The following is a 13415-nucleotide window of genomic DNA, read 5'->3' as shown; positions in this document are numbered from 1 at the left end:
GTCACCACACAAGCAATCCCGGGACCACCCCCAAAAAAACGCAGGAGAAGGGCAAAGGGAGTGCAGGGTGGTAGTAAACCCAAGACTCTACACCTAGACTTTGGCAAATCTCAAAAACATTCTGTATCCACAGTAAAACCACTGGCAGTGTCACACCCTAAATCTAATGTGCAGGAAGTTATAGTTCCCGCCTTGAGCACAGATGCAGGAACTAGTAGTGTTAATGTCCCCCTCTCTGTTGTGCCGCTGGGAAACTTGGAATTTCTCTTAAGGTCACTGTTACTCCCGATCAGTGAAAGCGTAAAAAAAATCGAGATCAGACTAACCATACTGGAGGCCACATTGGGAAGTCTGAAAACTCGCGGTGGTCGACAGGAAAGCGATTTAGCACCCATCACCACCCCTGTTGCTTCGCAAGGGTCAAAACCCAGGGTAGATAACCCAGCGCCAGTTCCATCTCAGGCTGTAAATGGGGTAGTCCCCCAAAAATCCCTAAAACCAAATCCTGTAGCTACCAATTCACTTCACACTAACACGCTTAACCCCCCCCTTGTATCAGTACCTCAGGCACATACGATAGACAATAACACTCCGGACCATCAAAAAATGCCCCCTGCAAGACCCCGTCGCCCTAACCTACCCCCCGAGACTAATGATCTTACAGTAGTTATGGCAGGGGTCCCGCCACTTGATGAAGGAGAAGTAGAGGATTTTTGTGCCCTAAAAACTAGGGTTATTAAGTGGCTAAATAAAAATAGACCCCTCCCGAGACACCTTAACAATGAGATTATAATGGTAAGAAGGGTTCCATGGGTGGGGAGAACCCGGAAATCCATCACAGGGGACTGTGTTCTGGTGAGTTTCAGGGACAGGGGTACGGTGTCGCATATATGCCAAGGGGAAAATATATCAAGGGAATCTACCATCCATACCCTCCGTGTGTCTTTCTTCTTCCCTATTACCCCAGGCCCACACCACCCGCCCCCAAATCATGATAGATGGGAGAGAGTCAGAAGTAGTGGGCGTCACCAGGCTTCTCATCCCTGGCCACTTTTGGGTAGACCGGCACCTTTTCTCCCAATTTATAATCGGTTTAATTGTCTAAACGGCCTAGAGGGGGTGGATTGACAAACAGATAAGGCCTCTAAGGTGATCACAGAAAAGGGCGCCCAAGCAGAAACACTAGAGGGGCAAAGACATTCGGCCCTGCAAACCCAAATAGATAGGGCGGAGGATCCTATGCTTGCAGTTAATAAACAACCAACATATACTCAGACACCGCCTTTAGCTTCCTTAGGGGAGGTGGAACTCACTCCATGTCGGTTCCTTAGCTGGAACGTGGCGGGCACTAGAGCTAAAAGATCAGACCCCACATGGATAGACTTCATAGCCAGTAACCACGTAATTGCCCTCCAAGAAACATGGGACACCTCACCAACTTTCTGGTTGGATGGGTTCACAAGTTTTACTATACCTGCAACCCCAAGTAGTGCAGGAAGAGCTAAGGGTGGACTAGTTCTCCTCTTCTCACTTAAACTGGCAGGGACGTTTAAACAACTAGAGTCTGGTTCCCCAAACATTTTAATGGTGGAGTGGATTATCTCACCAGGGCGGGTCCTAGTGGTCTCAAATTTCTATAATTCCTGGGTTAGACAAACAGACACAGCCCATGTGGATCACTTGGAAAATGTTCTTAACGATTACAGTCAAAAATCTTGCACTAATTTCGATCTCATAATTTTAGGTGATTTTAACATTCAAAAATGTGTTTTAAAATGTAACTTAGGCAACCTGGAGGGTCAGACTGAAAATGCCAATCTGCACTTTGCTCACACCAAAGCGGGGGAGGCGCTTGAATTTTTCCTTGCTAGCCTTAATATGTTTGAACCCCTCAGCACTGGTAGTGACGAATCTTTGCCCACTTATAAAGGGTCTGAAAGTGGGTCTGTGATAGATTTTATTTTTGTTTCTCAGGGTTTAACCTCTAAGATGGGGATATATGAGGTAACTGCCTCCCCACATAGTGACCACAATCCAGTCTCTGCACAGGTTCACTGGAGTGACTTATGGAGCAAACACCTGGGTTCTCCTAGGGCTTGCACATCGACGGTGCCCAGTGACCAGGGCAGACGGCTTAAGTGGGGTAAGGTGGTCCAGGAAACTTTCATGGCTTCTCTGTGCCCAAAGATAGAGGAACCCATGTGTATTTGTCTAGACCAAAATGCCACTAGCAAAGAGACTGTTTTAGCTTTTAACTCTATTTGCTCACAAATAGCTAAAGAACTCACAGTTCCCAAATCCAATTTGCCACCCAAGCCTCATAAATGGTTCGACAGAAATTGTTCTAAAGCCCATAAAGACCTGAAAAATGCACTTAAAGCAAAGCCGAGGGATAAAACCTTAATCTCTAAATTAAGACGGGAGTATAAATTGGCTATCAAAAATAGGAAAAACACAATTAAAAAAAATGCCTGGAATGACTTGCTTGACGTGGATATACTACGTAATAGTAAGAGATTCTGGGACATTATAAATAACCAATTCTTCTCTGGGGAGATTAACACATTCTCGGACTGCATTATCAGTGATGAGAAATGGGTTGATCATTTTAAAAACATATATGGCGGTAATGACTCGGTGAACGGAAATGATATAGGACTGACCAGTGGGCTTGCGGCAGTAGAATTCTGCGAGGAGGAGGTATATAAAGCTATAATGGACTCCACGAAGAATAAGGCTCCGGGACCAGATGGAGTCCCGGTAGACTTTTTTATATACGCCCCAACCACCTGGTCTAAAGTCCTCACAAATGTTTTTAGGGCAATAAATGATGGATGTTTTCCAGAAACTTGGAATACATCTGTCATAGTACCCATTTTTAAAAAAGGAGATAGGGAGAATCCGGGATGCTACCGCCCAAATTCTTTAATAGATTCTGCCTTTAAGATCCTGGGCAGAGTACTATTGACTAAATTGAGAGCAAACCTGGAGCTCTGTGGGGGCCTCGCAGGGATTCAATATGGCTTTAGGGAAAAACGGGGAACCTTTAGAGCAATGCTCAAATTTACATCTCCTAATATCTAAGTACACGGTGGCCGGGGAGGGCTCACTATATTTAGCCTTTATGGACCTCTCCTCGGCCTTCGACTTGGTTAATAGGGCCAAGCTCTGGGTTACACTCCGTGAGCTTGGTATCGAGGCTTCCTTGGTGGCCCTCATAGCAAGTTTGCACCAAGGACTTACTGCGAAGGTCCGGGTAACCAGGGAAGGGCGATGTTCTGACAGCTTTAGGTCAAATAAGGGTGTCCGACAAGGCTGCATTTTGGCCCCACTTTTATTCACCATTTATATTAATGATCTAGGAAAGTCCTTGTTAGCAGGCAACGCTGATGTCCCGCGGGTAGGTGGGAAGCAGATTCCGGCTCTCCTATATGCGGATGATGCTGTTCTCATCGCCCGCACGGGCATTGGTCTACAGACCCTTTTGGAGCTTTTTGGTTCCTTTATGGCTAAATTAGATTTAAAAATCAATGTGACCAAATCGCACACAATGATCGTGGGTCCGCAGAAAAATAAATCACACACAAAAACCTTTTTCTGTAAAGGCGAGGTTCTCTCCAGGGTCCCTGTTTTTCCATACTTAGGGGTCCTGTTTGATGAGAAGGGCTCCTGGGTCCCGCAAATTAAGGCCAAGCATATTTCTTTAGCCCGGTCCACAGCAGCCCTGATGGATTTCACTAAAAGACTAGGGGCTAAACCAATGGAAGCTGTGTTAAAAGTTTACAAAAGTAAATGCATTTCTATAGCCTCATATGGTGCAGCATTGAGGGGCTATACCAACCTGGACAGTATGCAGAGGGTAGAGAATAAGATTATTAGAAGAATCTTGTCGGTTCCAAACTCCACACCTACTTACTCCATACATGAAGAAGTTGGCCTACCCTATATTATAGATGGATTGAAATTGGCCCCTTTACTTTTTTGGGCCAATACCTGGTTAAATACTGAGCTGTCTTTAAACCATACAATTCTTAAAGACGTGACTGCAAGGGAGGGGGCAATGAACATACCCTGGTTGAGATACATAAAGTCATCATTCACTGCCCTCGGGAGACCTGACCTATATACAACACCGTCAATAATTAGGAAAGCAGATATTGCATGGATTAAGAAGGAATTCCAGGGGAGGACACGCTTAGAGAGAGAGGAGTCTGAAGTTAACAAACCATTAGTAAGAGCACACTTGGTTTTGTCCTCTTCCCCCTCGATGGAACCATACCTGCAATATGTTTCTAAACCCTTGCACAGATTTTTGCTAACCAGATTTAGAATGAACCTGATCCACTATTCACTAGGCACCTTCCCTACGTGGGGTAAACCGGAGCATGCACCACCCTGTGAGTGTGACCAGTTTTCTAATCAGGACACTCTCCATTTTCTGTTTTTTTGTGCATTTCATAACACGGAGAGGAGAAAATATCTAATTCCCCTCCTGAAAATTCTTGGCTTTATACAAGTGAGACCAGCCTTGCTTTATCTTCAAAGATTACCGGATGCACACGTCACTTTTTGTGTAGCAAGTTTTCTAACAGCCGCATACAGAGGAAGAAACAAAAGAATCCCTAGAACTGTACTGTTTTAAAACTAAAAACCAATATATTAACTGTAACTTTATTTTATATATCATGGTGATTAATTAAGTGACTCTTTTACGGACATTGTGTAAAAACAAAATGAATTGTGGGTATTTTTGAAATGTTTTTAATGTATGTATTTCTCTTGTCTTTTATGATTTTAACAAAAATCGAATAAAGTGTATTTTGACTGACTGACTGACACACTCTGCATGCGGTCTTCTCAGCAGTGTCGTCTGGTATGATATCACACTGTGCATGCGGTCTCCTCAGCAGTGCCTTCTGGTATGAAACCATACTCTCTGGACTCGTGAGCAGTGTGATATCACACTCTGTATGGGGTCTTGTCAGCAGTGTTGTCTGGTATAATATCACACTGCTGTCTCGTTTGCTGTGTCGTCTGGTATAACATCACACTGTGCTTGCTGTCTCATCAGCACTGTGGTCTGGCATGTATCACACTCTGCATGCAGTCTCGTCAGCAGTGTCATCTGGTATGAAACAATACTCTGGTCTCGTCAGCAGTGTTGTCTCGTATGAAACCATACTCTGGTCTCGTCAGCAGTGTTGTCTCGTATGAAACCATACTCTGGTCTTGTCAGCAGTGTTGTCTGGTATGAAACCATACTCTGGTCTTGTCAGCAGTGTTGTCTGGTATGAAACCATACTCTGGTCTCATCAGCAGTGTTGTCTGGTATCCTACCACACTCTCCTGTCTCGTCAGCAGTGTCGTCTGGTATGAAACCATACTCTGGTCTCATCAGCAGTGTTGTCTGGTATCCTACCACACTCTCCTGTCTCGTCAGCAGTGTCGTCTGGTATTAAACCATACTCTGGTCTCGTCAGAAGTGTGCTCTTGTATAAAATCACACTCTGCATGCGGTCTCATCAGCAATGTCGTCTGGTATGAAATCATACTCTGTGGTCTTGTTAGCAGTGTCGTCTGGTATGAAATCAAACTCTGTGGTCTCATCTGCAGTGTCGTCTGGTAGGAAATCATACTCTGTGGTCTCGTCAGCAGTGTTGTGCGGTCTATCACTCTGCATGTGGCCTCGTCCCCAGTGGTGTTAGAAGTGCCACAGCCTTGATACCTGTAATGCTGCTTTGATAGCGTGATACAACCTAATGTTGCCTCTTTTAATTTCTGATATATGCAGTTCACAGTCATTTATATGTATTTCACAGTATATTTATTATATCTGTTTTTAATATACATATAGGAAGCAGTCCAATTGCAGCAAATACATAGCAAAGTGTTTCCCACTTGAATTGTGTAATGCTCATCAGTTTGATGGTGACTTTGCTAATATGCAGCTGAAAAGTGAACCGACTCGATTGCTTGTGCATGAAGATCCCTGTGAGATCTGCTTAAGTAGTATCTGTGTTTTCTTCTTTAGATGAGCGGATACCTAAACCTTCTGGCTAACACCATTGATAACTTCACTCACGGGATGGCTGTGGCTGGCAGCTTCTTGGTCAGCAGGAAGGTAAGTCATTGCACGTATATCAGAACCTTTTAGCTTCAGCCTTTTCAACCCCTGTTGTGTGTTTGGTTGAGGGATAAAACTTGAAAGTATTAAGGCATAGACTGTCTTATAGTAAGCGTAGCAAACAGCCATGGATTCTAAGCTGTAATGTATACAAGGTGTGACTTCGAACTCTTACGTGTAGATGAATTTAAAGTGAGAAGGTTGAACTGGAGAAATCTTTATTCCAATTCAAACTTTCTAGCCGAATTGTCCAGATGCTGGATCACTTGGCCCCCAATATTCACTATTCCTCAAGAGTAGGAGTGACCCAAGTAGAACAGTTATCCTCCTCTCAGGATTAGACATGTCGGAGAGCTACAGTTACCAGGCTGTACCACAGGTGTGTTGAGCCAGAAATGGGGTGCCGAAACTGGCTAAGGGGGCAGGACACAGGACAGGGAATAAGGGAGGTTTGGTGCGGCAGCATGCCTCTAGATGCTCCCATCTCCCCTCCACCAAAAGAATTTTAGCTCCTGCGGACTTGTTGTTCAGAAGTATTTTGCCCATCCTGCCATACACAGCAGTTATCTGTATGCCTGTTGAGACCCTAGCCCCTGCTGCTTGCCTGCTGTCAGTGTGGGTTGCCTGCAGCATGCTGGCTGGGAGTATGGGGCCCACAGCATGCTTGCTGGGATCGTGGGGTACAGACGAGTCTTTCACAATAATGAGGGGCTCCAGGGATACTGTGCATCAGTATAGACCCTCAGTGCATACCTGAAGCATTACACCTGTCGAATGCTGTTTGAACTACACGACCACTGAAAGCTCTGTAAAAGTTAAGGATTACAGCAGGCCATCTGAAGGTGCAGGCCGTCAGTATGCTGTTTGTATTTGTGAATCTCACAGTATTCTCACAGTACTCCGTGCCAGTGTGGGGCGCTGGTCTGGGAGTCTGTGTTTGCAGTAAATATTTGGTGTCATGTGCCGTAGGTGAGCAGTGAAGCAGGGTATCAAAAAGCGGATGTTGATTTCTCAAGATTCATTTTCTTTCCTGTCAGGTCGCATGAAAAGTAGACATATAGTTTGATCCCTCTGCCTCAAGACCGAAAATGCTTTGCAGTGATCGGATAGCTCATTAGGGCCACCAGCGCTGGCCACTTGGCTTAAGAAGTGGTGTGATCAATGTTCAGGCGCCTCCTACCCGCGTTCCGTTCACCCCCTCGGTAGAGATGCGCCATGCTGTCAGCCTTGCTGCAGCATGCCTACTAGTAACGTCAATGCTTTGCTTCTCTCCACAGGTGGGTGTGCTGACCACGCTGGCTATTCTCCTGCATGAGATCCCCCATGAGGTGAGCAGAGGACACTGCCCGTCTCCAGAGAGCATCTCTGTTCCCAGGCACCGGCAGCAGTGTTTGTGTGGGTCGTTTGTTGTGGTGTTCGGTCTGAGAGGGTGAAGTACTGAAAATATTTTATGGGCTGGTTTGGGATTGTGAAGGGGGGTGGAGGAAGGGAATGGATCTGTCTGTGTGGAAGGACAGGGAGAGTGATTCCGTTTGAGATTGTAGAGGTGTGTGTATTAGGAGGGGAGAATTATAATTGTGTGCACGTGCACATGCTAGTGATGTGTTGTGTGTGTCTGTGAGGCGATGAGCTCTGATGTGTTGTGTACGTCTGTGAGGTGATGATTCAAGAACAGATGACCTCTGATTTGTTGTGTGTGTCTGTGAGGTGATGAGCTCTGATGTGTTGTGTAAGTCTGTAAGGTGATGATTCAAGAACAGATGACCTCTGATTTGTTGTGTGTGTCTGTGAGGTGATGAGCTCTGATGTGTTGTGTACGTCTGTGAGGTGATGATCCAAAAACAGATGAGCTCTGATGTGTTGTGTATGTCTGTGAGGCGATGAGCTCTGATGTGTTGTGTGTGTCTGTGAGGTGATGATCCAAGAACAGATGAGCTCTGCAGGGTGGTGAGGTAGGTGGGAGACATATGGTAACCCAATGTGGCACCGCTCCAAACCGCACCAGTCTAGAAGTTTGTAAAGGGATACTCTTCAAAATGAAATTGCTGATTGAAAGTCTTACCTCTCTTACCTTCTTTGGGAAAGTATCTGATTGGCAATGGGGAAACGCCATGTAAGACCCCAAAAGTATTTTTGCTCTAAATATATTGATGGACAAGTTACTGGTACCAGAGAGAAGAAAGAGTAGCAATGCATTTAGAAATCTCTCACAATAAGAGCAAATCAAAATAATGCAACAAAAACCTATCGAGCAGAACTAGAATAGACTTCTCCCAAAAAAACATAACTCAAGATAATACACACATTCAGGACTGAAATAGGGTGGCTGACAATATGCTGAAACCTCAAGTGTTGAAATGCAATGAATGCTTAAAAGCAGGTCCTTATTGTGGTGTCCTGTGTGGATTTGCTGTCACCCAGCCTGGAAAGATTCCCCTCAACCGGTGAGTTCTCTCTATTGAAAAGAATGGTACTTCTTGTTTTGTTTTAGTGGATAGGTTTGGTTCTCAAACAACTAGAAGCCCTTGTAGTCCGGCTTCATAAGAGTCGGTCCCGAACCGAAAAATCTTTGTGTGTACAACACGTGGGCCTTTAGAGAACTGACTTGGTGAAGATCCGAAGAAGTGACGCTGTGGGAATACAAGTGGTCGCAGGAGTAATCTGTGTTATGGCCATGAGAGAGCTGACAGTGTGACCCCCTGATGATGGTTTACGCTCACCCTGGGGGAGCCAGCCCTTTAGTTGTGTGTTCTGACCTGACATGGGCATAAGAGGCAGCGCTACCAGACAGGATTCAAGCAACAAACCCGCTAATGAAAATACAGCTTCTGTTGGGTCAGAAAAGATCCCGTAGATGGCTCTGGAGAGCGCATGCCCCTCCCTCGAGTTCATTGGAGGAAGTTCTGTTCGTTTTTAAATATCTTGTTTCTTTTCTTTTCACTTTTGCCTCCAGATATGACTATCATGTGTGGGTGTAAAGGGATTCTCTTATCATGGTTGGTGGGGCTTTGCTGAATGGACTGGCCCACCGTGTGCACCCTCCTTTTAACTGAGCAGGGCTACTATCTGCTGCAGACTGGAGTGCTGCCTGCCACAAGATTATACTGGTAGTTCAGGCCTTTTACCCGTCTTCAGCCAGAGAGAGTTGCCTTCAGGTCTCCAGTGTGTTTTTCAAATTGGCCTGTATAGGAAAGTACCCATTTTTGGAAGGTTACCTCCCCTTTTTTCCCAACATCTGATGCAACCTGACTTGATGTGCCCTGGGTCCCTCTCAATCAGGTTCCCAGGGCCTGAGTTCTTTCCCAAACCTGTACCTTTGCACCCCCAATTGTCAACTTTCTGCCACAGGTAAGCCCCTTGTAAACGTTACTATGGGTACCAAGTGCACGGTTACCAGGGAAGGCCTTTAAGGGCTGCAGCACCTATTGTGCCACCCTTAGAGGTCCTGTACCCTAACACTCACACACTGCCATGCAGGCTGCGTGTTTTGATGCAGAGGAAAGAGAAGGTTCGACATGGCACACATCCCTGTGTGCCATGCCTACAACCCACTGCCTGAGGCCTAGGTAAGTCACCCCTCTAGCAGATTGCACTAGCCCTCAGATGAGGGTACAGCGGCATGACTGGTGCCGCGATACCTCGCTGAGTATCTTTATAAGGATATGTCAACCATAGGCACTCTGCAGGAAGTATAGGGAAAGTAGATAGAATGCATATCACGCTCCGTGCTCAAGGACAAGGGCTGGTTACCATACAACCCAATTAGGCCCCTTAACAGAAGGGCACTTAATAAACAATGGATAGTCCAAGCACTCAACTGGTAAAAATGTGTCCATGTCCAAACAAGGTAGATGGTAGTAAGTCCACTTTTAATCCATGTATGAGTCAATGGGTTACAATCCCAACAGCTCTTCACATCTGGTGACATTTGCGTACAATCTATGAAAGCTTCCAACATTAACGGTGTTATGTATTCATCATAAAGAGATCAGCCAACACGTGTTTCGTCATTGGGTAGGTAATACCATGACTTCATCAGGGCTGAAAACCAAAAGATAAAATGAGTCAAAACTCAGTAGAAACAGATTTGAGAGAGACACAAGCCTTCACCCACCAAAGTTGTCCAACATCCAAATTTCAGTGATGAATCTAAGAATTTAAATAGAAATGTGTATACAAAGTGCACTGCGTGGCAGTGATGAGCAGGAAAACCGAAAAAGTGATGAAAGAAAAAGGAGAGCACGAGAACCGAAAACAAACCACATTCAAATAATGTGATAAATTCACACCTCCCCCGTAGTAATATACTCGCAAATACCTGAACTAAGACGTCGCAACAAATAGATGAGAAAAAGCCACTAAACAGTGTAGAAAAACCAGTATGAGAACGTAGAGTGAAGCCTAAATGAGAAGGAAATATGAAGGTTAACATTGTTGTTACCTCCAAAAAGGCATCCAAAAGTAAACCTAACTTGTTAAAAGGTACGTTATAACTCCATAAACCCACACTGATGGCAGTGTGGGTTTATTTTACCATGTGCCCCCTAAAAACCTACCAACCCTGGTGTGGTCTCTGACCAGCTCTATACAGCCATCCGCCACCAGACATGTTTCTGGACCCCTGGATAGAGAGCCTCTGCTTTCTGGGACCAGAAATAATTCATAACCTGAGCAGAATGTCGCACCTTCTCCTCCAGGATAGGCCAGTGCTCGAAGAGGGGATCTTCAAAGACCTGCTGCCTTTTTAATGCGACCCCCAGCCTCTGCTGCCAGCAGCAGATGGGCGCCCCTGGTTTACACCCCCACTTTGGGTGGGAATACCGGCTGGAAAAATTAAAAAGAGTCAGTGTGCCCACCTCTGCCAACCCTTTCCTGAAGATGGGGCAGGCGAGGTGAAGCACAACTTTCATTCCCCACCATCTTGAAAATGGGGAGACCCCTCCAGTCAGGGCTAGGGCTATGCCTCCCTCCCACTGGAGGGTGACATCATAGAGTGTGTAGTCACCCCAGGTAAGGTGCCCATTGGCCATACCTACTACTCCACTAATACGCCTACTAAATTTAGTATTTAGGTGGCTCCCCAAACCCATAAACTAGTTCTCCAGTATTAGGGGTGTCTTTCATAGATTCACATGCTTGAATATTCCTCGTCGTCGAAGTGGGAGTCCCACGGTACCTAAAAATAGGAATAAATGCAAAAAATATATGTATGTGAGAACATAACATAAGAAAAAACTAAAAGTAAATACATAACTGAAACCTCTAAAACAATTCCTCGATAGGAATGCATGAGAGAGAGAGAAAACACTTGTAACATATCACTGTCATTATGTTAGTCCAAACTACAGCCAATCAGGCGCCAGCACCCTCTAGAACCTTCTCCTCAGAAGCTAAAGCCCTCAGATTTTCTACCGCACGTCGTGTGAAGGGAGTCTACCTGAGCTCTGCTCAGTTTTTTCCTCAACTGCTTCTTGTTTCCTGAACTTTCATCATGTCAAGTAAGAAGTCTTTATTTCGACCTTGCTCTTCTTGTGGGAAGTTGCGTCTTTTTAAAGAGGACCCCCACAAGAAATGTATTTATTGTCTCTACCCTGAGCATGAAGTTGGCAGCTGCAAGTTTTGTAGAACCTTTTCTAACAAGAATCTAAAGGACAGAGAAGGCCGTCTCCTCCTTTGGCTCTAACGTCTTAAAGACAAGGATTCAGCTCTCTGATGCTGAGAGTTTTCATTCTGGACCCTCCTCTGCAGCCTCTAAGCGTAGTAGTGTGCAGGATATGCCTTCTCCTTTTCTAAAAAAGAAGAAGCTGGCCCTGCCTTTGGCCTCTGTGGTGTCCCCACCAGCTCCTACTACTGCTGCGCCAACGAGACCTGGCTCTCAGGCGTCTTCTGCTGCCTCACAGCGTGTTTCCACACCCAAACATGCTTCGTCGGCGGCGGGAGCGTCTACGAGCGTTCCGACGACCAGATCTGCAGTGTCTACATCGTCGACGACGCTGAGGACGACGTCAGCTTTTATCTCGTCGTCGACCTCTACGTCGACGAGAGTTTCATTGGCCTTTCAGACTGTCTCGTCGACGATTCCGATCACCTCGTCGACGAAGAAACCAGCATCGTCGACGAAAGCCATCAAAAAGTCTTCGTCGTCGACGAAGACTCCGTCGACTAAAGCCTCGTCGGCGGCAGCTTTGCCATCTAGAATACGTCCGTCGACGACGGCTCCGTCGACGACTGCTTCGTCGACGAGCCTACCGTCGACGATGGATTCATCAAAGTCATTTTCATCGACGGCCATTTCAGCATCGTCAACGATAACGTCGACGGCACCGTCGACGATGGCACCATCTTCCTTTGCCTCGTTGCCTCTAGTGCCTTTACCTTCTTCAGTTTCTGCATCTGTCGGCACCGATCTTTCACACTCTAGCCGTCAAACGCCATGCCACCAGTTGGCTGCTCCTGATCCGCAGCCTCCTTCACCTATGTTTGCCACTACCTCTGAGCCCGACTCGGACTCTGGTAATGATGTGAATGACACTTTCGGGGCGGCCCACAGTCCGTCTGATCTAATCATCAATTGTCAAGATTCCGGCAGTGACGACGAAGGCGGCGACCAGGAGTCTCATGCTGAGGAACAGTTCATCCAAGTTCCAATGGCTACTTTGCCTTTGTCTTTGATTTAAAATCTCCATCATATGCTGGACGACTACAATCGGCGTTTTCCACCAACGCCACAAGGCACTCCTAGACCATCACCTGCTGCGACTGCGACAGCTCCGCCATCTGTTCCGCCAACTTTGCCACCGACGCCTTCACCCCAGGTTCAAACGTCGGTCAAGATTTACACAACTGTGTATCCACAGGATGCGGATGTTGAGGCGATTCCAGAACGGGAGGACAGAGAGGTCCACGATGATACGGAAAATGATGATGCCTCAACCGGCATGGCAGAGTGGGACGACTACCAAATGCAGACGCCCTGCCCTCCGCCAGGAGAATCTGGGGATTCCCCTCCAGTAGATATTGCCAGTTTTCATCTGTTGATGGGTAGAGCGGCTCAGCACTTAAAATTACCAAGGACACAGAGAGAGGAGGACTGTTTCCTCTACGATTTCAAGAATCAGCCTTTCAAACAAGTCCACACGATTCCAATAATCGATTTTATATGGAAGGAGGGAGTTAAACTCATGCAGGCTCCGAATTCGTTACCTGCCCAAGTGCTGCGCCTTGAGAAGAAATATAAGGCCCCAACTAGTTCACCAGCATGCCTGGTCTCTCACCCTAAGCCGGATTCGGT

The 13415-nt window shown here is 46.2% G+C and overlaps 1 protein-coding gene across 1 annotated transcript in view; it reads left to right on the top strand.

Annotated features, from left to right (window-relative positions):
- LOC147662099 (zinc transporter ZIP13-like) overlaps positions 1–13415 on the top strand; it is a gene marked incomplete at its 5' end in the record, with an annotated part of 112245 nt that overhangs the window by 37639 nt on the left and 61191 nt on the right. The window contains 2 exons of the mRNA XM_086951112.1: positions 6032–6121; positions 7402–7452. Of these exons, the coding sequence (XP_086807238.1) occupies positions 6032–6121; positions 7402–7452 (141 nt within the window). The remainder of the gene's footprint in view (positions 1–6031; positions 6122–7401; positions 7453–13415) is intronic.

This window comes from Lissotriton vulgaris, unplaced genomic scaffold (assembly GCF_964263255.1).
Source record: "Lissotriton vulgaris unplaced genomic scaffold, aLisVul1.2 SCAFFOLD_4264, whole genome shotgun sequence".
NCBI classification, from domain to species: domain Eukaryota; kingdom Metazoa; phylum Chordata; class Amphibia; order Caudata; family Salamandridae; genus Lissotriton; species Lissotriton vulgaris.
Note: the sequence above shows the minus strand (reverse complement) of the source record. Positions and strands in the feature narration are given on the sequence as shown.